The sequence below is a fragment of the Eschscholzia californica genome, unplaced genomic scaffold, assembly GCF_041429995.1.
Source record: "Eschscholzia californica isolate CP2 unplaced genomic scaffold, dmEscCali1.0.p SCAF_1, whole genome shotgun sequence".
In the NCBI taxonomy this organism is placed as follows: Eukaryota; Viridiplantae; Streptophyta; class Magnoliopsida; order Ranunculales; family Papaveraceae; genus Eschscholzia; species Eschscholzia californica.
In genome coordinates, this window is record NW_028238198.1 from 3,151,578 (window position 1) to 3,177,478 (window position 25,901).

The 25,901-nt window shown below is 36.0% G+C and overlaps 4 protein-coding genes and 1 non-coding gene across 7 annotated transcripts; 2 read left to right on the forward strand and 3 right to left on the reverse strand.

Annotated features, from left to right (window-relative positions):
• Positions 1–817: 817 nt before the first annotated feature.
• Positions 818–898, reverse strand: LOC147563267 (small nucleolar RNA SNOR75). Its single transcript, XR_015231672.1, has one exon. It is a non-coding gene; the product is annotated as a small nucleolar RNA SNOR75 (small nucleolar RNA).
• Positions 899–3,350: 2,452 nt separating this feature from the next.
• Positions 3,351–7,790, reverse strand: LOC147563268 (uncharacterized). The gene is made up of 3 exons (XM_086635981.1): positions 6,068–7,790; positions 4,872–5,308; positions 3,351–4,291 (listed from the first exon to the last, which is right to left on the reverse strand). Exons 1-3 carry the CDS (start codon positions 6,738–6,740, stop codon positions 3,431–3,433), a joined length of 1,971 nt encoding a protein of 656 aa, XP_086492107.1. The 5' UTR covers positions 6,741–7,790; the 3' UTR covers positions 3,351–3,430.
• A 554-nt stretch (positions 7,791–8,344) lies between these two features.
• LOC147563269 (putative inactive purple acid phosphatase 1) lies at positions 8,345–14,422 on the reverse strand. Of its 2 annotated transcripts, none has more exons than XM_086635988.1 (13): positions 13,886–14,422; positions 13,124–13,309; positions 12,722–12,813; positions 12,449–12,515; positions 12,211–12,333; positions 11,993–12,085; positions 11,572–11,701; positions 11,306–11,387; positions 10,868–11,000; positions 10,096–10,301; positions 9,875–10,000; positions 9,281–9,590; positions 8,345–8,801 (listed from the first exon to the last, which is right to left on the reverse strand). In XM_086635988.1, the coding sequence occupies exons 2-13, from the start codon at positions 13,298–13,300 to the stop codon at positions 8,496–8,498; spliced, it is 1,845 nt and encodes a 614-aa protein (XP_086492114.1). In that variant the 5' UTR covers positions 13,301–13,309; positions 13,886–14,422; the 3' UTR covers positions 8,345–8,495. The 2 variants fall into 2 exon arrangements, with proteins under 2 accessions (XP_086492114.1, XP_086492120.1); XM_086635994.1 differs by having other exon boundaries at positions 13,544–14,348.
• Positions 14,423–17,688: 3,266 nt separating this feature from the next.
• Positions 17,689–23,678, forward strand: LOC147563270 (cyclin-T1-3-like). 2 transcript variants are annotated; one of them, XM_086636006.1, is made up of 7 exons: positions 17,689–18,269; positions 20,002–20,237; positions 20,609–20,690; positions 20,948–21,082; positions 21,565–21,740; positions 21,840–21,991; positions 22,295–23,678. In XM_086636006.1, the coding sequence occupies exons 2-7, from the start codon at positions 20,008–20,010 to the stop codon at positions 23,263–23,265; spliced, it is 1,746 nt and encodes a 581-aa protein (XP_086492132.1). In that variant the 5' UTR covers positions 17,689–18,269; positions 20,002–20,007; the 3' UTR covers positions 23,266–23,678. The 2 variants fall into 2 exon arrangements, with proteins under 2 accessions (XP_086492132.1, XP_086492137.1); XM_086636011.1 differs by having other exon boundaries at positions 17,829–18,269; positions 19,988–20,237.
• Positions 23,679–24,518: 840 nt separating this feature from the next.
• Positions 24,519–25,685, forward strand: LOC147563271 (uncharacterized). The gene is made up of 2 exons (XM_086635942.1): positions 24,519–25,196; positions 25,323–25,685. Exons 1-2 carry the CDS (start codon positions 24,583–24,585, stop codon positions 25,510–25,512), a joined length of 804 nt encoding a protein of 267 aa, XP_086492068.1. The 5' UTR covers positions 24,519–24,582; the 3' UTR covers positions 25,513–25,685.
• Positions 25,686–25,901: the final 216 nt, after the last annotated feature.

Below are 25,901 nucleotides of genomic sequence, written 5' to 3' on the forward strand. Positions count from 1 at the left end.
TTTTTTTTTTTGAGTAGGCTAGTCATTTACTGATATATGCCCAAGTGAAACCCTTTTAAACTAACCAAAGAGGCAAACAAACTCATTACGATCAAAGTTTGGTTTTCTTTTAAGCGAAACCATAGTGATTCAATCAAAGTTACATGGATAATAATTTTAATTTCTTTAATAACTACAGAGAGTTACATACGGTAAGATTCATTCAACTTTCGAATGTAAGTTCATACGATAAGTTTATTGAAATACATGAGAATTACATACGATAAGTTCGCATGATCAAAGTTTGGTTAAAGACATGCTATTTTTGAAAATTAAATTCATCGGAGGTAAAAAAAAAAAAAAGACTGTCGACCTATGTCAAAAAACTTACTCCTTTTTCTTGTCCTTGGCTCTTTCTTTCTTTTTCTTCCCTTTCAACTCTCTATTTGGGCAAAGGGTAAGACCTATTCCATAACAAACTGTTACCAGTGGTACATTTTGTCATATTCTCAAGTGATTACTTTTTTCTTTGGTGCACAAATAAGCTTGCCAATAAATCTGCTTCTTATTCATGTTCTTACTAAGAAAGAGAAAATTTCCAAGTATGATGCCAAGGGCTAATTTTTTAGAAGGATGAAAATCCTGAATTCATATATCAGTTGGAATTGAATTTCAACTCAATTAGACCAAGATGGTTTAACCACAGAATCAATTTGCTAAAAGAAAAATAATAATTTTGCATCTAAAAGTGTTGAGAAATTCAACTTTAATTACCAGCAAAAACTAAAAATTAAAACCAAAAAGAAAAAAGAAGAATTGGAAATGGGGGTTAGAGGGTTTCTCTCAGACAAATGCCTCATTCTCATCAAGGTTTTGAATGGATTATCAGACTCGTCATCAATTTTTGACATCACTGAGAAACCTCCTTATTACCCACCCCCACCACCATTTCTTACAAACTGAACTCTAGAGCCAAATTCTAAGATTCGTTTTACATAATTACTTGTTAGATTAAAATTAAGCCATGAATAAGAAAATATCCCTCAGAAAAATACTAGGTTATCAACACCATAATTTCAGACAAGGCTGAAACTTATTAATTTGTATTGTTCAATCATTGGGAGATTCAATAATTATATAATATATACCCATTCTAAACATCAAATCTAAATTTAACTAAAATTTTCCTCTGTTTTAAAATGTTGGTTGATCTACATAAAAAGCTCACTAATTTCCTCTTATTAACCAACATCATCAACCTAACTATAAAGAAAAACTTGTAGAGAAACAATGGGGATGAGAAAATCAAATCAAACAGTAAGAAAAGATAGAAAAACTCAAAGAAATGAGAATAACCCTAAAAATTTGAAAAACCCAGATCTTGAAAGCATGATAAGACTGCCGCTTGATGATGAAAGCCCCAAGTTCAGAATGGTCTTCCTTGGTAGGTTCTGTTTGGTACTTATAGACGAAACCTAGGAAGTGTAAACCCTAACTAGATACTTTCTGGCCGTTTTCCCACGCTTGTTACTCTTTGCACGTGCGATAAACTTGTGGGCTTATTGGTTATAGGTAAGTTTTAAAGGCGCTCCTGTAAGTGTTAAAGGTGCTTCCTCAATCCGACAAGTCATAGGGATAATTTGTGAGTGTAGGCCCGGTAGGCTCCCAAATTTAAAGGGTCCCCAGTTTAAGAAACATTATATATATATATATTGATAGTATTGTTATATGTATTACTTTATGCACTTATATATCAAATTTGTTTGGATAATAGAGTTGGTAGAATAGTTGATTCATGAACCAAAGCTCAAGGGTCGGACTCCTCCAACTTACTAATTTTTTTCCTTCAGAATATACACTAAAAGAAAAAATGTGGCTACCAAATAACAAAGTTTACTCAAACGAAAAAAAAGTCATAACATTTAATTAACTACTCATGGAATCCTAAAAGACACATCAGATCTTCAATTAAATACATATTCTTATAATTTAGTTTTTTCTCTAATTTATGTTCAATCTTCAATCTCACATTTCAACTTCATTATCTAGAATCTCTACAAGGGTTTATCACACATTTACACCTGAAAAATTATTTCGAGTCAACTACTTTTTGCACATTGTTGATCAAGCTATTTCCTCTATTAAAATTAGGTTTGAACAGTTTCAAGTATATGCAAACATTTTTTGATTTTATTTGATTTAAAGATGTTAGACAATGAGAGTTTAAAGGTTTGTTGCACCAATTTAGAAAGCATTCATAAGGATGAACAACATGCCGACATTGATGAAGATGATTTGTATTCTGAACAGAAAGTTTTAAAGAGGGTTTTGTCAGACAATGTTAAAAGACCAATTGAAGTGTTAGAGTATTTGAAATTGATGGAAGGGTGTCCGAATGCGTGAATCGCTTAAAGAATTCTTTTGACCATTCCGATTATTGTGGCTTCTTCTGAGAGAAGTTTTTCAAAGTTGAAGTTAATAAAGTCTTACTTGCGATCTACCATGTCTCAAGAAAGAGTAAATGAATTAGCTTTGTTATCTATTGAACATGAATTAACTGAGAATATTGACTACACAAATCCGATTAGTGATTTTGCATCGAAAAATGCAAGAAGAGCGGTATTTAAGTAGTATTTGTTTCATGTATAAATTTAATAACCATAAATTTTATAACAAAAAATGTCAAATTGTATATTTTTTCGACCCCCGTCAATATGTTCGCCTAAGGCCCCCCCGAAAGTCAGGGCCAGTACTGTTAATTTACAGCAAAATGTTTTTCTTGAAAGTGTACTCATTTCTCTAAATTTCACAAAAGTGGAAATAAATCTTCGGTTCAGAAGTTTGCATCTTCCACTTAGTATACGTTGTTTCTAATAGCCATAATCGAAATGTTATTTTGCGATCTTCTTCAACTGAAACCCAATCCATTCTTTTACTAGCCGAAGAGATACAATATCGGAGTAGTTCTCTTAGATGTTGTCTGGTCGAAGAGCAGTGGACAACCGTTGCCCTACTGGAGAACACAATCTTGTCCAACGAGCCAACCCTTATCGAATAAGTCTAATGAGCCAACCCTTAAAGGCGAGTAAGCAAAGGGAGATAGCGTTGAAGGCTGGTAACCTTACCTTGTTGTACTATGTTTATGGGGCAATCCCCAATTTTAACGTCTTCGAGTGGTTTCATAATTTTTTTTTTTTGTTGAAATGAGTGGTTTCATAATTAGTATAGATGTAATGAATCCAATCTCATTTTTATGCTTAATCTTATGAGAAGATCATGTCAATTCTATTGTAATAAGGATAACACAAAAATGTTGATGAGTCAGATTCAGACAATAAGAAACAAACACATCAGCTAAAACTTAATACATATAGAAAGAGTAATAACTGATTTGATTTTTGTTCATATAATATAAAGTTTATACACCTCATAGAAAATGTTCATTCTCTCACTATAGCCTATCATCCAAAGAAAAAAGCAATTTTTGAGCATTCAAAACCACAGGAGAACCTTGTCTGGTTTTCTCAACTATCTGTTTTATCAATAACCTTCCTATTTCATCTTCATCATCTTCTTTTTCTTCCTCCTCTGGTTCTTCATCGTCTCCATTTTCTTCTTGAAACTCATCAACCTCGTTCGATCCTCTACTGCTTGAAAATCTTTCCCATGCCCTCATCTTCTCAAGGAGCAACTTCCGATCCCTCTCTTCCATCATTTTAACATGGATCGAAGTCGATATATTTTCTTCAATATCATCTCTGTTTGCACTTGAAATGATATTTCGCCCTAACGGGTGTAATTTCTCTTTATCTGTGACATTACTGCTAACACTGTTATGAATCTTTAATGGAGTGAAAACTTCATCTTCCTCGGTACCAGGAACCTTAGTGAACTCGTCGTAAACCTCGTTATATGCATCAAGAGAATCCCCGCCTAGATCCAGAAACAACGGTCTTACCACAGGATTTCTTTCCTCCATAGTCATGCTATCTTGGGATGAAGATCCTATTTTGCTGTTTGAGAAATTCTTCCTAGAGTTAGTCTGCTTAGATTCAGCCAAATTCAGTCTCTTCTGGCTATTCTCAAGTTCACATTCAAGTTCCAGAACTCTTTCTTCTAGTCTTGATTGAATTACTTCATGTAATCTCAAGCTTAGTTCGCGGGGTGAAACTGGACGGTTCATATTTTCTGTTCGAGTAGTCGAGGTTCCACTTGTATCTTCGTCTGATCCTGAGAGGAGACGAACACCTCCTTTTATCATGTTGGCTCTAAGCTCACCCTGAACGATGTTTCCGACGAGATCTGGATCAAGCTGCAACCACATAAACAAACTATTAGATTCTCAATTCTCAGGCTTCAACCAAGAAAAAAAAAAGACAAATCCATGACAACTAACAAGTTCAGGAATCCTGAGAAGTTGGTGTGCTGTATTAATATTTTACTGGTGGGGCTGTACACCTTTGGCTTTCCTATGATGGACAAAACTATCACAATGATTTTATAGGTATGAGAAAAGGGTATGGTTGTAAAATCCCATTTAACCCAGTAACTACAATGAACGGCTGAGTGAACAATAAAGTCGCTAAACCATAGAATACAAGCTAATCAGAGTTTACAGAACCCTTGTCCTGAATATGGATTGGATTTTCTTTTCAAACATGGCTTCTAAACTATATCCTAAATGGAATAAACACAAGTTCCGATTTGCGAAAGCGAGTCAAGTTATCAAACCATAATGACCCAGACAAGAAACACAAAATGCTTATCCTGAGACAATAAATGAAATATCAAGAAATCTGTTTCTTGACTAACAAAGACATGGTTTAAATAATAGAGTGAGATGCATTTATTTTCAAATCTAGTTCATGACATGGTTTAAATAACGAGCTTACCTCATCGTTACCAGACAATCTTCCATCCAAACTAGATGCCTGCATGTTCATTTCCAACCTTTCTAATTCAGCTTCAAGCTCTGCTTCAATTTTGCTCATAAATTCAGAGTCTTCCTCTGGCTCTGGTTTCTTAGTCTCTAGCCTTTTAACATCATAATTTAAGGACGAGAATTCCGAACTAAACGTAGTCGGAGCACTATTGTGAAATGAATTATCTTTAGTCTTTTCGGAGTCGTAATCCTCGTTAGGTAACTCCTTCACTGTCATTGAATCTTTCATCTCAAGCTCCTCCTGTAAATCTTGTACCAAGTTCTCTGTCTGCTTCAACAACCCATTTAACTTATCTACTTCTTTCCTATTCGAAGTGAGGGTCAAAATCACCCCAACAGAAATTCCAAGACAGAATAGAAACATTCCATCGGCTGAACTTGATGAAACTGAAAGAGTGACAATTTTAGAGAGTGATAAGGAAGATGATAAAGGCATTACTGTTACCAAAAATAAAGTAGCAGATCAGACTCTGTGATATATTATTGGACAGATTTGAAAACATTAAAGGATTTGTCATACAAAATAGTAGTTCACAGAATCGAATATAAACCATATATATTGTTTGGCAGCTACGAAAAGCTACAGTGGACAGCAGGCCACATACCACAGACTCCGAACATTGGATATAGGCCCACCACCCACCACACCGACATCTGGGCCGCTCAATGTCGGATCAAATCTCGAGACGGGTGAAACATACTGAAGTCTTTCGACTGATTATACGTTTTGTGTTATCTAATTTTTTGCATTTTTTATGCTTCTTACTGCTTAGCTTACTTCCTTTCAATATAATTTATTCAACCTTTAAAAAGGAAATATATTATCCTAGTGCTTTAAGTAAATAATAGATTCCTTTTAGAAAAGTAAAATGAAATACGTTCTCTTTTTTTTTGAAAAATAAAATGAATCGTGTTGTTTAACCTCATCGACATCATACATGGTCATGTTGTGTAATACATATCCTATGAACATAAACAGAAAGTGATAAACAACTCGAAGGAGAGGAATTAAACTAGTCCAAATATGTGTTTGAAAATTAATTGCTTGCTGCAAGCACAAATCATGATTTTCCTAACTCTAATTCAAACCATACTTGCAAGAGAAACGCCAATAAATAAGGTAGAAGTGTGGTACAACATTACTACCTTGTGAGATGACATTTTTGCACGTCGATTTTGTCTTTGAACAGCTTAATCTTCCGACTCGACCCTTCCCTCTCTTTTGTTTCCTCTCCACAGGACCGACCTCCGGAAGAGATGGAACCCCCAAAACCATCTCCTTCCCATCTGAGTAGAATTCATTGTCCTTCTGAAACTTACTTTCTCCACTCTTTAACTGCAAGCTATAAGAATCACAGCTTGCTCTACTAGTTACTTGATTCCCATCAGTCACGATCAATGGCCTCATAGTGCGTTCTCTAACAGGAGAAGGATGTGCACTAAACACATATTCGTCCATTTCAATACGTTCTTTATACATTTGAGCTATTAGACAACTCTCTAATGAATTTACAGGCTTAATCGAGAATGCACGAGCACTTCTGCTTCTTAGTGAGCTACTACCATTTCTCTTCGATGTCTTTAAAGAACCCATATCTCTTCGACAAAATTGAGGTAAGCTATTGCCAGATTCATCACCCAACTCACTCTTATACTTGAATTTGCTCCCATTTTCTTGATTATTTCTTTTCCCATAGATCCCCGGAGGTAAACTCGATAAAGAGAGTAAATTGTAACCTTCAAGCTTCCCATAATTCGCTAATAATTCATCGTCAAATCCACTAGTAGAAGCTCCTTCCGAATCACCTAATCGAGTCATTTCTGAAACTTCTCCTTCCAAACTACACTAAAACTACTTTTCTTACTAGAAGAAGCTGACTATCCTTTTCATCTATGAGAGGAATATTCAGATTCCTTAACAAATTCTACCTTTCTAGGATGCCATAAATTCCTTTAATTTCATCAAACAGTTTTCAGAATTGGTCGAGAAATATAATAACCAATGCCCTAACTCAAAACATCAGAATCAGAAAGCTCAAGAATATCCATGGAACACCAAAGAATGATAAAAACTGAAACCCTAAAAGATGAATCAAAGAATAATCCAGAAGAAGAACAAGATACTGAGGAACCCCAAGGCTAGAATCGATGAGAAAAAAACTCGTAAAAAACCAACCTTTATTTCTTCTGCAACTTTAACCAATCAAAACCCTATAAGGAACAGAAATAATAAAATTTGTCTACAAAAATGATAAATATAGAGATCTAAAAACAACCCAAATGGAGAAACAACTTCAACTACAAAACCCCCATGAAAAGGAGAAACCTTTCTTTCAAAACCCTGAAAAATTCTCGAATATCAGAATCAGATAATGAATAAGAAGAAGAAGAAGAAGAAGAAGAAGAAGAAGAAGAAGAAGGGCGGCTAATAAGCAAAAAGGGTATGAAAAAGGGTTACTTACTGGGATTAAAATGTGAGAAAGTTGAGATTTTTCTTCTTGAAAATTATGAGGGGAAGAAACCAACAACCCCAGAGGAGATTAGATAGATAGATACCTCTGTCTACCAATCACCCATTTACTCCATTATTATTATCTCTCTACTGAGAAAAAAGCAATATGTAAATGGGATAAAGATATTTATTTTGTGAGTATTTATTTTTATTCTATTTTTTCTTTAATTTATTGGGTGAAAATAAATGGAAAATTTAGTTTTGGAAGTTTTAAATGGTATTATGTTACTTACTACTTTTCCAAAAAAAAAAAAATTTTGAACCCCATTTTCCACTTTTTGGTTTTGATAATTTTAAGTTTGCCAATGAAAATTTTGATTAATAATTTGTACGTTTGAAGTTGAACCACATGCAGGTGAATGCAATGGTTACATTTGAAGTTATATCAAAATCTAGACCAGTATCTTTTTGTTGTTTCTCGTGATTTTCGAATCAGTTATTTTATGGCGATTATACGTTTTTTTTTTATCTTTTTAGTCTATGATGTCACGAGCCTTTTAAAATAAATGAAATTGTTGAAAATGTATTTGTTCTAACGACCTCGAGGCAATCATTTGATGTAATATACTCCACTGGTTATATGTCAAAGGCTCGCAAACAGTAACATAAGACCACCACATTATGAATTGTCATAATATCGTATTTGTGTGCAAAATATACACAGGTATCATTAAGAACTAAGGTTCACCAGATCAACAACGGCTAGAAAAATAAACAATTAAATTTTAAACTAATATTTTTTTATGGTTGTTAAAGAAATATACTATTAATTATATCACATTAAAACTTGGCCAAATCAGAATATACTCAAATTTGTGGATGCACATCTTTTGTTTAATTATAAAATAAAGAGAAAATTAAAATAATGAAGCTATTTATTGACTCCTCTCCAACGTGCGCCCGCCGGCGAATACTCTTAAAGTATTTTCTCCACATGTTTATATACGAGAATTAAGACATTCAAATCAAAATTCTATTTTTTTCGTATATGACAAGTCTAAATAGAGAATCTAAATAGAGACGGGTGTTGTTTATCGATGAGCTGAAGTCTGATATTTGAGATCAAGAAGCCATTGTCATACTTGGGCAACTGTCAATGGAGCAAGCCAAGATATCTCTGTAATCTCTAGATATTGTGAAAGAATCATAAACATTTCCATCACTGCTTTTCTTGTACTCGAAAAGAAGGTTTGAATGATCGAAAGCTGTGAGTTTTATGAATCCGAAGTCCCGATCTTTGAAGATACTCCATTTTGTTTGGAGAGTGGTGAAATCTGCAAGAGCTGAGCCTCCTCCGCCAGCAACGACATGAATGGTTCCGTTCAAAGGTCCTTTGTAGTGTGTCTTCTCACTAGATGTACAAACATTCTGCAAAAGGAGAATGTAATCATGAGTTGTTTCCCGAAATCGTAAGTGGGTAGCTGATATAGGCCACTATGATGGTTGGAATAACTTGAGATCGAGAAGTAATTAGCCGCTCAGGCTACCTTTAGAGAAAAATATGAGTGAGTTGACTCGGCGCTAGTGCCAGAGTTACCACACTACTGGTTTATACTCCCAGCGATGGTTGGCTGGTTGGTCGACCCGGTGCTATCGCCTATGTTATCCAACTAGTGGTTCTACAGTTCTACCATGGTTCGTTGATTGGTTGACTCGATGTTAGTGGTCGTGTTGCGAAGTAGTGTTCCTAAGTTCTAATCTCTCTCTCTCTCCCTCTCTCTCTCACTCACACACACACACACACACACACAAAATTGGGTCTATCTTGGTCAACCACAACAATGTATCGGATTGCTTATTTGACGTTGTAAGATAAGCTTTAACATAATATGAAGTTAATGAATTACCTCGTATATGGGGCATGTTCTTTCGTAGTTGTGGACATGACCATAGACGGCTAGATCGACCTTGTACTTCTGCCAAAGTTTTTGGAGACTCTCTCTACCCATTGGTTCCTCAAATGAACCTTCTTCGGCATAAAAGCTACCAGAAGAATATCCAAGAACTCGATGTGCAAGGAAGATTAACCATGGTTGCTTTTGTCGATCGACAGATGCTAAACATTGCTCGATGAACTTATATTGCTCTGTTCCCTCTCTCCAATCTTGTTCTGTGTCAGCTATACAGAAATGGAACATGCCATAATCTGTGGAATACCTAGAGGGAAAAAAACCAAAGCTATTATATGAACAGTTTCTCGGTTTGAAGTCACTAAAAACAAACGATATCAAATACATCAACATTTCACTTCTAAATGGGTCATCGAACTAGCCGAATATGGAACTTTTTCCTATTTCTGTATTCAAGAATGTAGAAAGGAACCAGCATAATCGGTTTTCAGTTGGTTCTTGGGATTTTGGTTTCCTACTTTCAATGTCTAATTCGCACGAAAAAGTTGAGATTCTGAAACAAGATTTGTGATTTTTAAAGGGAATCCATACCAGAACTTAGCTCTGTTCTCAGCGGGAACATAATACAGATTTTGAGCCGGCACACCACATTCACCACCGGAGTCCATATTCCCGTAAAAGGAGCCTGTTCCAGGCCAATCCCTTTCGTGGTTTCCACTGCAAAGTTTAAAAAGGAGAAAAGAAAAACTTTAGAGTTGAGTCGAAGAGTCAAGACTACAAGAGTTCTTGTAAGGAATTAGAAGAAGATTAACCTTGTAATCATGTAAGGCACGGTTGAGGTAATTGGAGCAACTTGTGAAGTAAACTGGTCCCATTGTGAGAGGTAACCATTTGCATAGCATATATCTCCATTGTGCATAACAAAATCAATATTCTTCAAGTCACGAACGATTTGATAAGTGGTATTAAGGGACCCAGGTTGGTACATATTGAATTCATTAGATCCATCTTCCTCGGCCTAAACGAAAGTAAAATACTATCAGAAAACACATGTATAAAGGATATGAATACGGTCAATACTGGTAGATGATAATAAATGTTGGAAAAATTTTAAGTACACCATCTAAATAACAAATCAACCTGGGAAAAAGAGAAAATGGAGAATAAAAGTAGACAGCTACACAAGAAAAGCCGTGTCAAGTGATCGACAAAATCACATTTCAATACATGAAAGACAGTAACCTATAGTGATTTTTATAGTTGTGGTGCGATTGTGTCCAAGTACACAAAATCTAACATACTGTGAGTAAATGGTATCTGACACGAGTATCTGAGTATCCGAATTTCAAATACGGCCCACTAAAAAGGAACATCGGTTTTTAGATAGACTAAATGACCAATCCAAATCAATGTAAGAGGAGCCCCTTCAGATAGTTTAGATAACTAATACGAGTTAAGATTGCGAGAGGTAGAGAGTGCTCTTAAATCTCAAATTTAGACAACATTGAACCATTTTGAAGTTTGAAGCACGATATCTCTATAGTGCCATAATGGAGTTCTATAGTTAGCAAATGAAGCTCTAACCTTTCCCATATCACCAAAAATGACAACACGTTGTAGCGAGTCCTGCCCAGGATAAGGAGATGCCCTAAACTGATATTCCTCACTCCATACATAAGTACCATTGAACAATCTGTGTCCCAACTTGTAGGAATACCTGCAAATTTAACAAAATATCAAATGCTTCAAATCTGACAATGTACAATGTTAAGGGGTTTTCACTTTGATATGAAATCTAAATGATCTTCGTTTCTACTCTTTTTCTTAGATTTCTTTCTACATAAAAAAAAAAAGTAAGAATTTTCAGGTACGATATTTTAGTCATTATATTCCAGGCCTCCAGGGTACAAATTGAATTTTCGATTTATCATTCATGATTTCATTCAAGTGTTCAACTGCAATAATATCGTGAAATAACTGAGAACTGAATCAATCGAACAAAAGTTGGCAACTTAAACATACATAGAATTAGGCCATAACTCCTTCAGAAAACTGGTGTGGATGAATCCCGGATCACGCCACCCGACAGTTCTTGCAGGTGCACCTACATATGTATATTGAAGGAAATGCCAAATCTTTATTAAAAAAAATACCAAATAAGACTTCAATCGAACTATTCACAGGAGACACATAATAAAAGATAAATACATCTTTTCATTAGTCGATATATCTCTACTTAATCAATTCCATACATAATTTGTATAGAAAGAAGCCAAAGGACCACTCACCACACATATCGTTACGACTAAAAGTTAATGTTCCTGCCGGAGTACGCAGTTTATCACCGTGTACTGGACCCCATTCGACAAAAGGCTCTGCTTCATTGATTCCATACCCACTTGTCCAAGTTACAGTCATCTAAGTATTAAAGGGAACACGTAAGAGAGATCTTAATTGCTTGTGTTGTATATATGAATATATTTAAAATCCGAAAAGATAAAGGTATGTCTATCAGCCAACGAGGAAAAACTATTGAAACCTAGTTATCTTAAACATGAGCAGTATCAAAGAGTTTAGCACGAATAAGTTCTCTTTCTATGGAACTATTTACGCCAATTAAGTTAGCATTATCGAAGATATAAGCATATCAACTTTTTGCCTGACAAGAACTGATTCGGTTATGTTAAATAGAAAGAGAAGTTAACTTACTTCATTCCATGACTTCCCATTGGCCAAACGTGGGTAAACTGGTGCCTTAGGATTCGCAAAAGCTATTGTATTTGAGACTGCTATTAACTTCGGCTGTTATTTCAAGAACGAAAAGGATATTAGGTTCTTCTTAAGCCAATAAGCAACAATGAAATATTTCTCTTGAATCATGAACAGTATTTGAACTTAAGATACATTCTTTGTCTAAATGAACTTGCCTGCGTTAGGCCACCTGAAAATAGTGCAAAAGAGAAGTCACCTCTCTGGTTGATTAGTCGAAATTTCAGCGACCCATACCTCTTTTCCTTGTAATCTGGTGTGGAGTAATTTGTAAATTGATACTAGAAGAAAGAGGGAAAAAATTCAACCACAACATTCATAAGATCCTCATCCAAATTAAAGATAATTTTCTGAGCAGGAAAGGAAAAATTGTAGTTTATAAGCAAAGCAACAAACCTTAATAGGGGCTGTGCACAGTAGAGGAGTCTCAACTCTCGTATTTTCGGCGGCACAAGTGGAGGAACTGAAAATTTAGGACCAAGGATAATTTATCTATCAGAATAAAGCGAAAAAGAAACCAAAGAAAAGGCAAATCTTCGGTCATAAGAAATGTTCAAGCTGCCTTAGAAATTTCTGACCACGAAAGTATGGTTTTTTAGGTTTACAAAAGTAGGCTTTTTACTTGTGATGGTTACCGAATAAGTCTCGGCATGCAAGTAGAAGTGATACCTGAAATTAGCTGGAGAAAAGACTCCAATCCAATCATCGTTTGAAGCATTTGGATAGCTAAACTTAACAGTGACCCACTCAAAAGTTTTTCCCTGGTACAATCACAAAAGAATGATCAAGTCGTGCTCGAATTGAATCTCTATGTTACAAGTTTTTCGACGATGATGACCCATATACAGCATTTTCGCGTAAAGACTGAAAAAATTTTGATCCTTTAAACTGATTAAATGTGAGGAAAGTAACAATCATCCCTAAAGAAATTCATTATGGGTAGGCAAGATATACATATAAATCTCGAAAACCAACTCAACTATCTGATAAGAAACAATTCTTTCTAGCCACACATTTGTCCGAGGACATACATAACAGAAAGAAACAGTAAATTACAAGAATCGAAAGTACCGTTGTTCCAAGAATTGAAGGAGAAGCTCTGATAAAAGCCGAATTATGGAGACCAACAGCCGCCTTATGAATAGCAATTTTAGAAAGAGGCTGATCTATATGTGGCCTATCAGCATCTCCAATGCTTATAAGACAAAGTACCATTAAGAATAGAATGATGCCATTAACCCTCACCATAATCGAAATCTACAATATACCAACAAGAGATAAATAAATAAAATCATCATTTGAAAAGTTTCAAGAATCAAACTTCAAGGATAAATCAAGAAAAGAGCACCTGCACCAATATTAACTTCGAAATTCGAATCAACATAAACTAATCAAAAGAGTGTCAAATAATCAAAACCCAAACAAGCTACAATGACAGTTCAAGATTGAAATCTCTCTCTAATCCACAATTTATCAAAACCATGAACTCGCCACATTTAGGTCTTTAACTTTCAAGAATGCTACTTACTGATTCAACCCACAATTTTAATCAACTTTAACAATCTCTATAGATGAAAAAACAAGGTTTTGAAGAAAACCCAAAAAAGGTTTGTACCCTACTTGATTTAGGTACTTACTACTGTTAATTTAACAGATCCTTCCTAAAAATAACAGCTATTAGTTTCAAACAAGTGATATTTAAAACAAAAGGATCTGGCTATTCAACAACAAACAAATAACTTCAGAATGAACTAGCAAAAAAAAAGTTACTTTGTTGAAATGGGGATTCAACTATAAGAAATTTTTATAGAAAGGATTGAAATTGATGGATACCCTTGTTTTAGATTCTTTCCCTTGATCCAACTTTGTTCTCTATTTCAACTTTCGAGCTTATTTGCCAAACTTCAAAAAGAAGAATGCTGACTTTTAAGTAGCACAAGTTGAAAACCAGAAGGACACACGCCAATAAATAAGGCCAAAGAGAGAGAGGGGGATGACTGATGAGAGAGCGAGATCTAGGGAGAGATAACATGATTCTGTAGGCGAATATAAGAAGAATTTTATTGGAATCTTTTTCAAGGATAAGTACTAAATGAGGCAATCCAATTCATTTAAGTCAAACCACAGTATTTTTACCATTAAGTTAAGATAATGAGTGATCTTTTTTTTGTTAAGATTGAGTGATCTTGTTAAAACAAATGAATTTGACATTTTTTTTTTCCTTGAAAAAAAACTCCTTAAATTCCATATCCACTTTATGTTTGTGTGTTAGACATAGCAGACCAAGATCTTAAGCAAATATTCTCAACAAAAAAAAAAAAAGATCTTAAGCAAATAGTTTTAGAGCTTTGTCCCAGCAAACATCCCTTTGAAGGGATATCATGTATTCCGAGATCTTTTTAGGTAATTCAAAACATGACATTCGCGTTCTCATCGAAAAAAACATGACATTCGCGTTCTCATCGAAAAAAAACATGACATTCGGTAAATTGATATTCTTTTTACAGCGATAAATTATATGAAAATGTGGGATGACAAAAGCTTGAAACCGCAATATCTATCGTGGACACCCGAGCAAGTCCATAGACACGTGACATGTGAAGATAGATTTACCTACCCGACTTACTATTACTGGCTTGAGTTTAGGTAAAATGTCATGTCGAGTCTATAAGTCTCCGAGTTCACATAGAAACTTCACTATTAATTATTTTTGTTTTTCTTTTTATTTATTTATTTATTATTTCTTCTATCGTGTTCAATTTAGGATTTAGGTCGATGTTTCTGGGAAATAAAGATATTTCTTGGGGAAGACAGTTTTGGGGGAAACAAAATTTTTGTGTTTTCTGCAAACACTATCCACTTCTTATGTTTTGATTTTCTTCTTCCATCATCTTCCTTCTCACCAACATCAATTCCGGCGGCCATTATTTGCGGCGATAACAACTTATGTCATCTATTTCCCTCTCTTCATCCTTCTCCGTTTATCTACTCTCTCTTTGTTCTCTGTCTCTTTCCTCTCTTTTTTTTTTCATAGTTTCGGCGAAGGGGAGTCCCCTTCGCCGTAACCCTCGCCTGGAAAACCAGACGAAGCTTCGTTTGGTAGAACCAGGCGAAGCTCGTCTTGGATCTGGACTCCAGAACCAGGCGAAGGGACCATTCCTTTCGCCAGAACTTAGAGAGAGTGAGAAGAGAGATACAGAGAAGAGAGAGAATAAAGAGAGACCGAGAATAAAGAGAGACTGATAAAAGAGAGAGAAGAGAAGAGAGAGAGAGAGAGAGAGAGAGAGAGAGAGAGGGAGAAAGAGAGAAGAAAGAGAGAGGGTCGACCGGCGGTGGTCGGATAGAGAGGGCAGGCCGGACAAGAGAGAGAGAAGAGAGATAAGGTGCGTTTGGTTTGAATTTTTTTGGTTTTCCACCTTCTTCCTCGGAAACTTTTCTGCTTTTCCCAAAACGGTGGCCTAGGATTTATTGTTCGGTGATGGTTAGCAATGTGGTTGTGGTTTGTGGGCCTTACTAGCGAACTAGTTCCCCTCATACTTATCAAGATGAAGATAAATAAAGGAAGTTGGAAAAACATAAGTTGTCCTCGTCAGCAAAAGGGGACCCTCCCCTTTGTCGCCAAAAGGAACCCGCCACATTGTTAACAGAGACATAGAATTTCCTTCGTGAAATTTGACGAACGAGAGGTTTCCCCTGTCGAATATAAGGACCGAGTCCTCGTTTAGTTTCTTTCTCCTTTATGATGATAAGTTTTGTCGCATGACGCTAATTTTTATTATCGTTTTTTTAGATAACAAGTGTATGCACTAATAACGTATGTCGACTTAAAATTTTGATTCTAAGTGGTTTCTAGTGGAAAGCTCCTCAAAGGTAAACCTAGAAACCCTTGATGATCGAGACTTACTAAATCCTCTCGCCAAAATACCTTCTCAAGGGTTTCAGCGAACCCAAAGAGTTAGAAGAGAGAATCAGAGGAGTAGAGAAAGAGAAAAAGGAGGAGGAAATGAGGGAGAGAAAGAGAAAATTTGATGGTGGTTGTGTTTAGTGAGTTCGGCGATTGTGGTCGGAAATGTCGGTAATAGTCGAATGTAGTGGTGAAGATGAAAAATAGGAAGTAGACCACGGACAGTTGATTTATGGTGTGTTTGCTTGCCGAATTCTTAAGTAGGATTCCTATCAAAAGTATGTTTTGGTAGGACTCAAGAATCATTGGTCTATTTGGCTACCAAGAATTCTAGGACTCATAATTCCGAAATTTGTATGAACTAAAATCCTAACCTGCCCCATAAGATTTGCTAGGATTTTGGATTAATAAGTCTCGAATCCTAAGGATTCCTAATTCTAAAATTTGTATTGGACTAAAATCCCACCCTACACCTTAGGATTTTGGATTAATAAATCTAGATCTCAAACTTAAAAGCAACAAAAAAAAACATTTGCTTCTACAAAATAATTATTTTAAAATTATTTTTTTTTTCAAAATTCGTTTTTTCCCCAGTTTTTTTCCCGAAAAGCGTTTTATTTCCAAAAACTGTTTTTTTTTTCCTGAAAACCTATTCTTCTCCAAATAACTTTTTTTTCCCGAAAACATATTTTTTCTTGATTTTTTTTCCTCCAAACCTTTTTTTCTCGAAAATCGTTTATTAGATAACTGAAATTTACTGAAAACTTTTTTTACTTCATGAAGACCGTTTTTCTCAAAGTATTTTTTCAAGGAAAAATAGGTTTTTAGATTAAAAAAAAAATGATTTTCGTGAAAGAAAAAGTTTCATTAAATCTTGGTTACCGAAAAAAATAATTTTGGAAAAAAAATCATTTCGGAAAAAAGGGTTTTCGAGGAAAAATCGGCTTTCCAAGAAAGCTATTTTTGAAAAAAAATTATTTACGTCTCGAAAAATAAATTATGAAGAAAACGAAGGTTCATCGACCGAAACGATGTTTTCGAGAACAAGGTTTCTTCAATATTTTTTTTTTCAAAGAATCGTTTAAAAATACTCAAATAATAATAAATGATAGAATACTTATTAGTTTTCAAACACACCAAAAATTATTACCTGGATTCATGAATTTGCCATCCAAACACACCATTATTGTACTGAAACCCAAGTTCTCCAATAAGACTTCAAGCCATCAACACTTAGTTGCCAAAGTAGTTGTTAGTGTTGATATAAACTCCAAAACTCTGGAGGTCCCAGATTCGATTTCCAAAGAGGCGGAATCCATGTTTATTGAATTGGGAGATGCTAGAGTGCCCAGTTTTTAGCCCATTAAATTGCCCAGCTGATGTGGAATCACTAAAAGACAAGAGTTTTTCAAAGTTTGACTACGGTGGGGACCGCTTTTATTTCTAAATAAGGAAAGTTGGGCAATTTAATGGGCAAAATTGCTGGGTACTCTATCATTTCCCTATTGAATTTGAGTTATTAAAGATACGAACAATAATAAGTTTGAGGACTTTGGTCTCTATGTTTTTTTTTTTGGAAGTCGACTATGATCTACGTATGTCTTACATTTGGCACTTGATACATCATAGATGTGATAAGCTCGATAACCGCCCACTCAAACACTAACAGAATCGGGCCTATAGCCCAACAAGACATGACCTAAAAGCCCAACAACATTATTTACACCCTAATAACCCCAATTTAAATAACCAAAGATTCCACCTTCTCTGGGATTCGAACCTGGGACCTCCAGAGATTTCTGGAGTTTATTAAATGATAGAATTCTTATTAGTTGTCAAACACACAAAAAATTATTACTTGGATTCGTGAATTTGCCCCAAATTCTACCGATCCACCGTATTAAGGTACAGCGCGACACATAATATCGTCCTATATTATTAGGCCGTCATGATTCTAAGATCTTGAGTCTTTTTAGAAGGAGAATCATCGATTGATTAGGGTTTCTCCTCTTGTATCTTTTTTCTTCGAGAAGAAATTTGATGAAGCAGCTGACATGCAGTGTATTAGTGGCGGTTTCTAATTAGGGTTTAGAAGTTGGAGCGGAAGAGACTGGTTGTCATCGACTTTTGCGCACAATCGATTTACTGGTTTCGAGTTAGCTTTGCCCTAGCACCATCTGGATTCTTCGTTGATAAGGTTCTCCCTTCTTCTACCGAGTTCAAGTTCTGTTCTTCCTTGAAGGTTTAGATTGTTTATCAGTCTCAATTTGGGGAAAGAATAGTCTATCGGGGATCTAATTCCTACTCTATCAGGTTAGCGAATGTTTCTTCTTCCACGCGTTGTTATCTATATGTTGATCTTCTTTCTACGCCACTGTTTTTGGGTTATCACGGAAACCCTAGTTGAGTTTTTAAATTCTACTTGAAACCCCTAGTTAAATTGAATTATTTGAGCCATTGGGCGATGCAAATGATGAAATCTAGTTATTTTCCTAGGGCATCTGAAGTTAACAAAGTTTTGAATTTGTTATCATTAATATAATTTTTTTTCCATGGGTAATTGAAATATGGATTAGATCATATAGAAAGTATCCTCTAGTCTACAAGCTGGTTCTTACTCATCCTTTATTCTTGTAATTCTAGGAAAAGGATTTCCGATTCACCGTATCCTTCGTAAGATATTAATTGTCGAATAATCAAAAATTCGTTTGGTTTGATAATCGTGTAAACCCTCAACAACAGATTTCACGGGAGAGATTAATTATAAACGTTTTTCTATGGCTTCTGTATCTCATTCTGAAATTTTAGGTTTTTGGAAATCTATATTCAATGCCATGAATCATTTGCTGTTTTAATATTCTGTTTGCTTGAATATTTTGATGCTTAGTACGAAAAGATATTGGAGTTATAATATTATCATAAACTGGAATTTTGTCTTACGGGTTGCTGTTATTTCCGTAACACGCTCTGGTTACAGAGAGCAGTTTAATTTTCAATTTATAAATAGTTATGAGCAGGGTTGGTATGAGACTACGAATTAGGTGTTTGTAGAGAGATGTTACCCTCTAGTCTCTTAAGATCAAAGAGCCTCCAACTTTAGGTGAGCACAGTAGATGGTGGTATACGTGAATGAAGCTAGGTCTCAAAGGTGTTTGATTTTAGGTTCTTTCAGTTTTGCATATCATTATGGGTTTTATCTTTAGTCCGATATTTTGAGAGTGATGCCACTTGATTTGGTATTCGGGGTCCTAAAGTAACGTCTCACATCTCATTTCTATGCTGGGTTCTTCCTTAGTTCTAACATTTGGAACGATATAGTGGGGTCATTCTGCCTTACTCTAAATAAGGTACTAGCTTTGGAATTCAACTAGTGATTTCTTCTTTGTCATCTTCCTTCATACCCTTGGCTCGTATTTTGTCTTTAAAGATCTCTACTTTTGTTCCTTGCATAAATTGGAGAGTGAAAATTGTGTCACTGGTAGCTGCTAAGATGTTGGAAACTTGGTCTTATTGAGTTCCATGATTTGGTTTAGAAGTTCCAGTTCTAAGCATGATTATTTGATTGAAAACATGATTATTTTATCTAAGCATACATTAGTGTCTGCGTGTTTACAGCTTACTTCCGAGTCTAAACGTCGTAGTGTAATAATTTTGCTGTAGTTTCAGTTCGGTTAAATTTTAGCTAATACTTTACGTGTTATCTACAGCCTGCCGTTCACCTTTCTGGGGAATTACATTCCTGATTCATGTCACATATATTGTTTTTTCAGATTCCTAATGACAAATGCATATCAATTATCAAACACTTTTTATCTCAAATTCTGTGTATCTACGCTAAATGCAAGTTTGTTTTTTCTTCTCCTATGTTAATAATAAGTTGATGTCTTTGAGATCTGGTATCTTTCAATCTTCATGAGAGTATGAGACTAACAATTCCAGGCCATGTTTCAATAAATTATTTGATGATTATGATATGTTCATACTTCTGTCAACCGGAAAGACTTCTCTAGCAAACATTGACATACCTTTAGTTGTTTGCAAATAGATAAACATGGCCGGGTTTTTATCTGGGGATCCTTCGCAACGTGGAAACGGGGAAAGTGGGCCATACAACTTTGCTCAGGAAAACACAGAGGAAGGTGGTGGCCGTTGGTACCTATCCAGGAAAAGAATCGAGGAGGACTCCCCATCTAGGGCAGATGGAATTGACCTGAAGAAGGAGACATTTCTACGCAAGTCGTACTGTACATTTCTACAAGATTTGGGGATTAGACTGAAAGTGTAAGTTTGTGGGACATAATTTATTGCTTATCACTAGTTCTCTCGCTCATTCATTTCTTCTTTCAGTTAACTTAGCGTCCTTTAAGAACAAATAGTGGAGTTTTGTAACACTTTTGTTGCTTAACAATAATCTGCAAGGAGTTTAGACGTCTCACTTTAAATGCTAAGGTTATGCTGTGGCAACAACTTTGCCTGCAGACTGTGTAGGAGAGGAAGACTCTCTACACGGTCTTGCTTTTCATTTATTCATTCAACCTTTCAAAAGAAATTAATGAGTGAGAGTTCATGTTATAATCCTTTGACATATGCACAAACTTATTTTGTTTATTTACTTTATGATAGGCGTGAATTGATGGATTTTTATTATGCAGACCCCAGGTAACCATAGCTACTGCAATAATATACTGTCATCGTTTTTTCCTCCGGCAATCTCATGCAAAGAACGAAACGAAGGTGAGTGCTCTTCTCTTGTCCCTGAATCTATGTTGAACCTAATTTATAACAAAATGCCTCCAGGTTCAGATGGCAGAAGTGATCCGTATTTATGTTAGTTCTAATTATTGTCAGTCATGACATAGAAGAGGAAACCTTTGTGTCTTTTGGCGTATAACAATGTCAACGAACTAAATTATGACCTTGTGCAGACTACTATTGCTACTACTATTTTGATCAATCATATTTATTGCTTAAATTCAGTAACTCTTGTGCAGACCGTCGCAACGGTGTGCATGTTTCTTGCAGGGAAGGTTGAAGAAACTCCTCGTCCATTGAAGGATGTTATCCTTGTTTCCTATGAGATAATTCATAAAAAGGATCCTGCTGCAGGTCAGAGAATTAAGCAGAAGGTACCATTTATGGTGTTTTCTACCAACTTATTACTCCACCTCCTCATTCTGGCTCTTGTCTACTGGAGGTGGTTTCTCCGTTCACTAAAACTGCATTAGAATTAGCGACTTCCACTTTTACTTGTAAAATGTTGGTGGCATATTAGCAATAAGAAATTGAAGGTACTCTGCCATTTAGACCGGAGGACATGGTCCATTGATGGTGTTGCTAAAGACACGAGTGAGAAAGGGAGTTCAATATTTGCTTGTTCTCCCATAAACCATATCTTCTGTTGCTAATAAAGGAACATTTCTTTCTAAAACGTTTAGGATAACTCTGCTTATTAGAATAAGAAAAACTATATATTTTGTTGGAAGATCCATTTTCTGGAACAAAATCCTCGTGAATAATACATTAGTTGGCTTTATGTCTGGTACCTTGAGATTCTTTATGTCTGGTATTAAGTGTGCACATTGATTCATTTCTGGAATCTTACATGTAGGAAGTGTACGAACGACAGAAAGAGCTTATTTTACTCGGAGAGAGGGTTGTACTTGCCACTCTTGCTTTCGACTTTAATGTGAATCATCCATATAAGCCCCTTGTAGAAGCAATAAAGAAATTCAATGTCGCAAAGAGTGCCCTTGCACAAGTTGCATGGAATTTTGTGAATGATGGGTATGATAGAGCATAACTGTTGTTTCATGTCCCTGAAATTTGGAAATTAAGTTTTCTTCTCTGTTCCGTTTTCTTCTGACACTGGAAAGTGGTATGCAGGCTTCGGACATCGCTCTGCCTTCAGTTTAAGCCCCATCATATTGCAGCTGGTGCGATCTTTCTTGCAGCAAAATTTCTTAAAGTAAAGCTACCATCTGATGGAGAAAAGGTCTGGTGGCAAGAATTTGATGTCACCCCACGCCAGCTGGAGGGTTTGTGTTCTTCTCTTTTCGAAAGTGCATTATGAAAGTATATAGTGTCCGTTAGTAGCGTACATTGTTCTATGGAGGTAGGAAATACCTTTGACGTACTTTAACCCTAGGGAGTTTATATTAACAAATGATCATGGTGGTGTTAAGGTCTGATGAGGAGAAGAATGCGTATTAGTTTTCACTGTCTTGCTCAAACCCATTTACCTTCTCTCCATCTATTAGTGATGTATAGGTTAAATTTTCTTGTATCTTTCTATGCACATTCAAGTAAGTCATGTTTTCTTCTTCGATTTTCTTTTGCAGAGGTTAGCAATCAAATGTTGGAACTATACGAGCGAAATCAAATGCCACCTTCCCAAGGTAGTGAAATTGAAGGCAGTACTGATGGTGGAGCTAGTCATCGAGTCCCTACCAAAGCTCTCGTAAATGAAGGAACAGTTTCAGCAAATGGAGCATCTACCTCGAAGTCTGGAGCTTCAATACCTCCAACGAATCGGACAGCATCTGACCAATCTTACGACGATAAAAACTCCGACATTGGGGAAAGTAGCCAAAATCCAACTAGTGATAATGCAAGCACAGAGATGAGAAGTACTGTTACATACCACAAAGTGGACGATGAGGTAAAAGACCAGCAACTGTCTGAAGGGGAAAATCGAGAGGAGGTTAAAAGCAGCTCAAGATACACAAAAGATCAAGAAGGAACTAATAATAGGAAAAATGGAACAGCTGAGACAGGAGATCGGAAAATAGGAGATACTCAATACAAGAGCGGCGGGAATTTGAGCAAGGAAGGTCCTCTAGGTCAATCAACACGGGATGCAATTAAAAAGATCGACAAGGATAAGTTGAAGGCAGCGGTGGAGAAACGAAGAAAATCTCGTGGTGACCTTGCACGTAAAACCAACATAATTGATGATGATGATCTGATAGAAAGGGAATTAGAAGATGGTGTAGAGTTAGCAGCTGAGGATCACAAAATCAAGCAAGAGAAGAAGCAGAGCTGGACCAAATCCTCAAATAAACCAGACCTCGAGGATCTCGAGGATGGCCAATCAGCACTAAGCCATGAAGCAGCAAACGTCGAAGAAGGTGAACTCTCTCAGATTGATACCCCAAAGACAAGCAACCCTCGGAAAAGAAAGGCGGGCGGTAGCCCAAACTATCACCAGATGGATGAAAAACAGCGACATGACTATACACCAAGCTACCACCATAATCATGCAGAAAGAGACCACAAAAAGCACGGAAACGAACATGTTCGTGAGATATGAACGAGACTTGGTTTGTTCGGCCACCAAGTAGAGAGATTCTTCCCCATTGAAAACCTGAATTCAGATTTCGGACTGCAATGAGTTACTCAAACTAATTTCCATACGGCTCGAGGCAGACAATATTTTTGCTTGTCAAACAGATTAACATTTCATATATGTGCTTTTCGAAAAGCTTTATTCTGCAGTTGGTCGATTCTGACAGAATTTTACAGACCTCAGAGGCCTCAGAATATATTCCATTTTATGTTTGAATATCTTACTCCCGAATTTTCAGCTAAATATTTCATGGCTTCCATTATCTGTAAAATAATGAAACTCGGGGAAAGAGATTTTACTTACGAGTTATGAATATGTACAGGAAATATAAACTCGATTTAAGAGGTTGTCATTTCAATAATCGGAAACTTTTTGCAGCTGCATTTGTTTTATTTTGAGATGTTCATCGCATATGGAACAGATACGGTTCCATATACTTGGGCAAAAAAAAAGGATTGTGCTATTAGTGAAGGGAAGGGTTACTTACAAAAAAATGGAGGGGCTGAAGGCTCCCGGCCTAATTGTTGTAGGCTCCTGGATTAGGCTGGACTGACTCACAATATGTGCTCAAGTCCGTCTAGTCTCTACCAACTTAAGTGCGCGACCAAGATTACAAAGGAGAAGTGTACTTGAAGATTGTGAAAGGAGAAGTGTATTTGAGTTTTCTCTAGATTTTGCCCGTCCACCTATGTCGATAGAGATTTTGCCAGTTTAAATGGCAGGGTATTTTAGTCGTGGTTCGTCTTCCCTTGACAAGTGTCTCTAGACAGAGTAAACTAACATTTCTAGATATTCCTTCATGCATTCTAATTTTTTTTAGGCGAGTTATAAAACCTATAATTTATGAATCTTATCTTTTTTTTTTTCGAGAGAGAGTGAATCTTATCATCATACCCAACTAATGATAAAAATAAATACAACATTTACTTCAATAAATGGAGGAAAAAAGAATTTGTCTGTTGGCACTCCTGCCGTTTATTCCAACAGGCACTTAAGTTTTCCCCTTTGAAATTAACAGAAAAAACCAACTTTTTCAAAATCAGTTACTCAACCGCTATCCCCCTCTCCAAACGATGCAACCCAATTCTCTCTCTTTCTCTCTCTCTCTCTAAGATCAACTCACAAGTCACACCCCTCTGTAAAGACACTTCAACACCAAAACCCACTTCTCAAAGGTCACCATTTCACTATAAATACCCAACCTTGACACCATCTTCCTCCCCATTACTATACTCATACTCATATTTCAACTGTTAATATTTCTCCAGCAATTCACTCAAAATGGATACCAAGGACCTAATTGATAACAACCCAATTACAGTTGAGGATCTTCGCGATTTTCATAATGAAGATCGAGAGATTTACTCTTTGTTGGTTTTTACTTTACTGAGGAATCCATTTGAGTGTCTGAACGTTATGGCGTTATGGTTTGCTTTTGAGGAAATAGGTTTACCCAACATTGTCTTGAGAATGAAATTGTTGGCCCATTTATTCATTAACAAGCTGGCTGATGAAGCCGTTTTTATCATGAACTTCATCACTACTCAACAGCCACCTACATTTACTCATGAACTCCCTAAAACTTCAATGGTTTTAAATCATCCAGACTTCAATTTGAAGTTTTTATACGATAATCGAATTACTTTATTGAGTGGGTTGACTCGACATGTCAACAATGTTTGTCCCGAAGTATTTGGAGATATTTTGCAGAAAGCACTGGCAGAACTTCAGAGGAACAACATTGGTGAATCATCTAACAGTCGGCCTTTGAATCCTAATGCGCAACCGTTTGTCCCGAGGGTTAAGCAAGGAACCGTTGTTGAAAGAACTTTATTTCTTACCTTTTCACGTGGTTACCATATCAGCGAGGAAGAAATAATTGAATTTTTTACGAGGTAAACTTTAGATTTGTTTGAATATTGAATATAACTTTTCATAGTTCAAATTGCAATACTAACTGACTCAGAAACTTTGGATTTCAAAGTATTTATTTTTATCTGAATTGACTATGTTAAATGCAGGATGTGGGGCGATTGCGTGGAGTCCCTACAAATGCAAATAGTACCTGTAGGCAAACAACCAATGTTTGCCCATTTGGTTGTACGGGATTTGTCGACTGTTCCCTCGGTACTTGGAGGGAAAGAGATTGTGCAATATAAAGTTAATGCCAAAAACCTACGGATTCGTAGGCATGTACCAAAAAGAGGCTAGCCCCACGCCTACCCCAAGCGCGAGGAATATAGCCTGAGAGTATGAGTGTGGTATGTGGTACCATTTAAGTAAAAGTGACTATGAGTACCACTAGGATTAGTAATATTCAGCTTTTGTTGGTTAAAGATATTGGTATTGAAGTTTCAATAAATGAAAACATATTTCTTCAATAATTATTATCATTATTGTTGTTTAAATTCATTATTTTCATCATAATAAATTGTTATGAACACGAGTAGTCCTCTGGACAAAGAGGAAGATTAAAAAGACGAAGGGAGAAAGAAAAAAAAACCTTGTGATAATAGAAAAAGGTATAATGGTAAAAGAAAAAAAAACGCCAGTAAGGCAAAAATTTTGCAAAAAATCGTGAACTCGGGCATATATGGGAA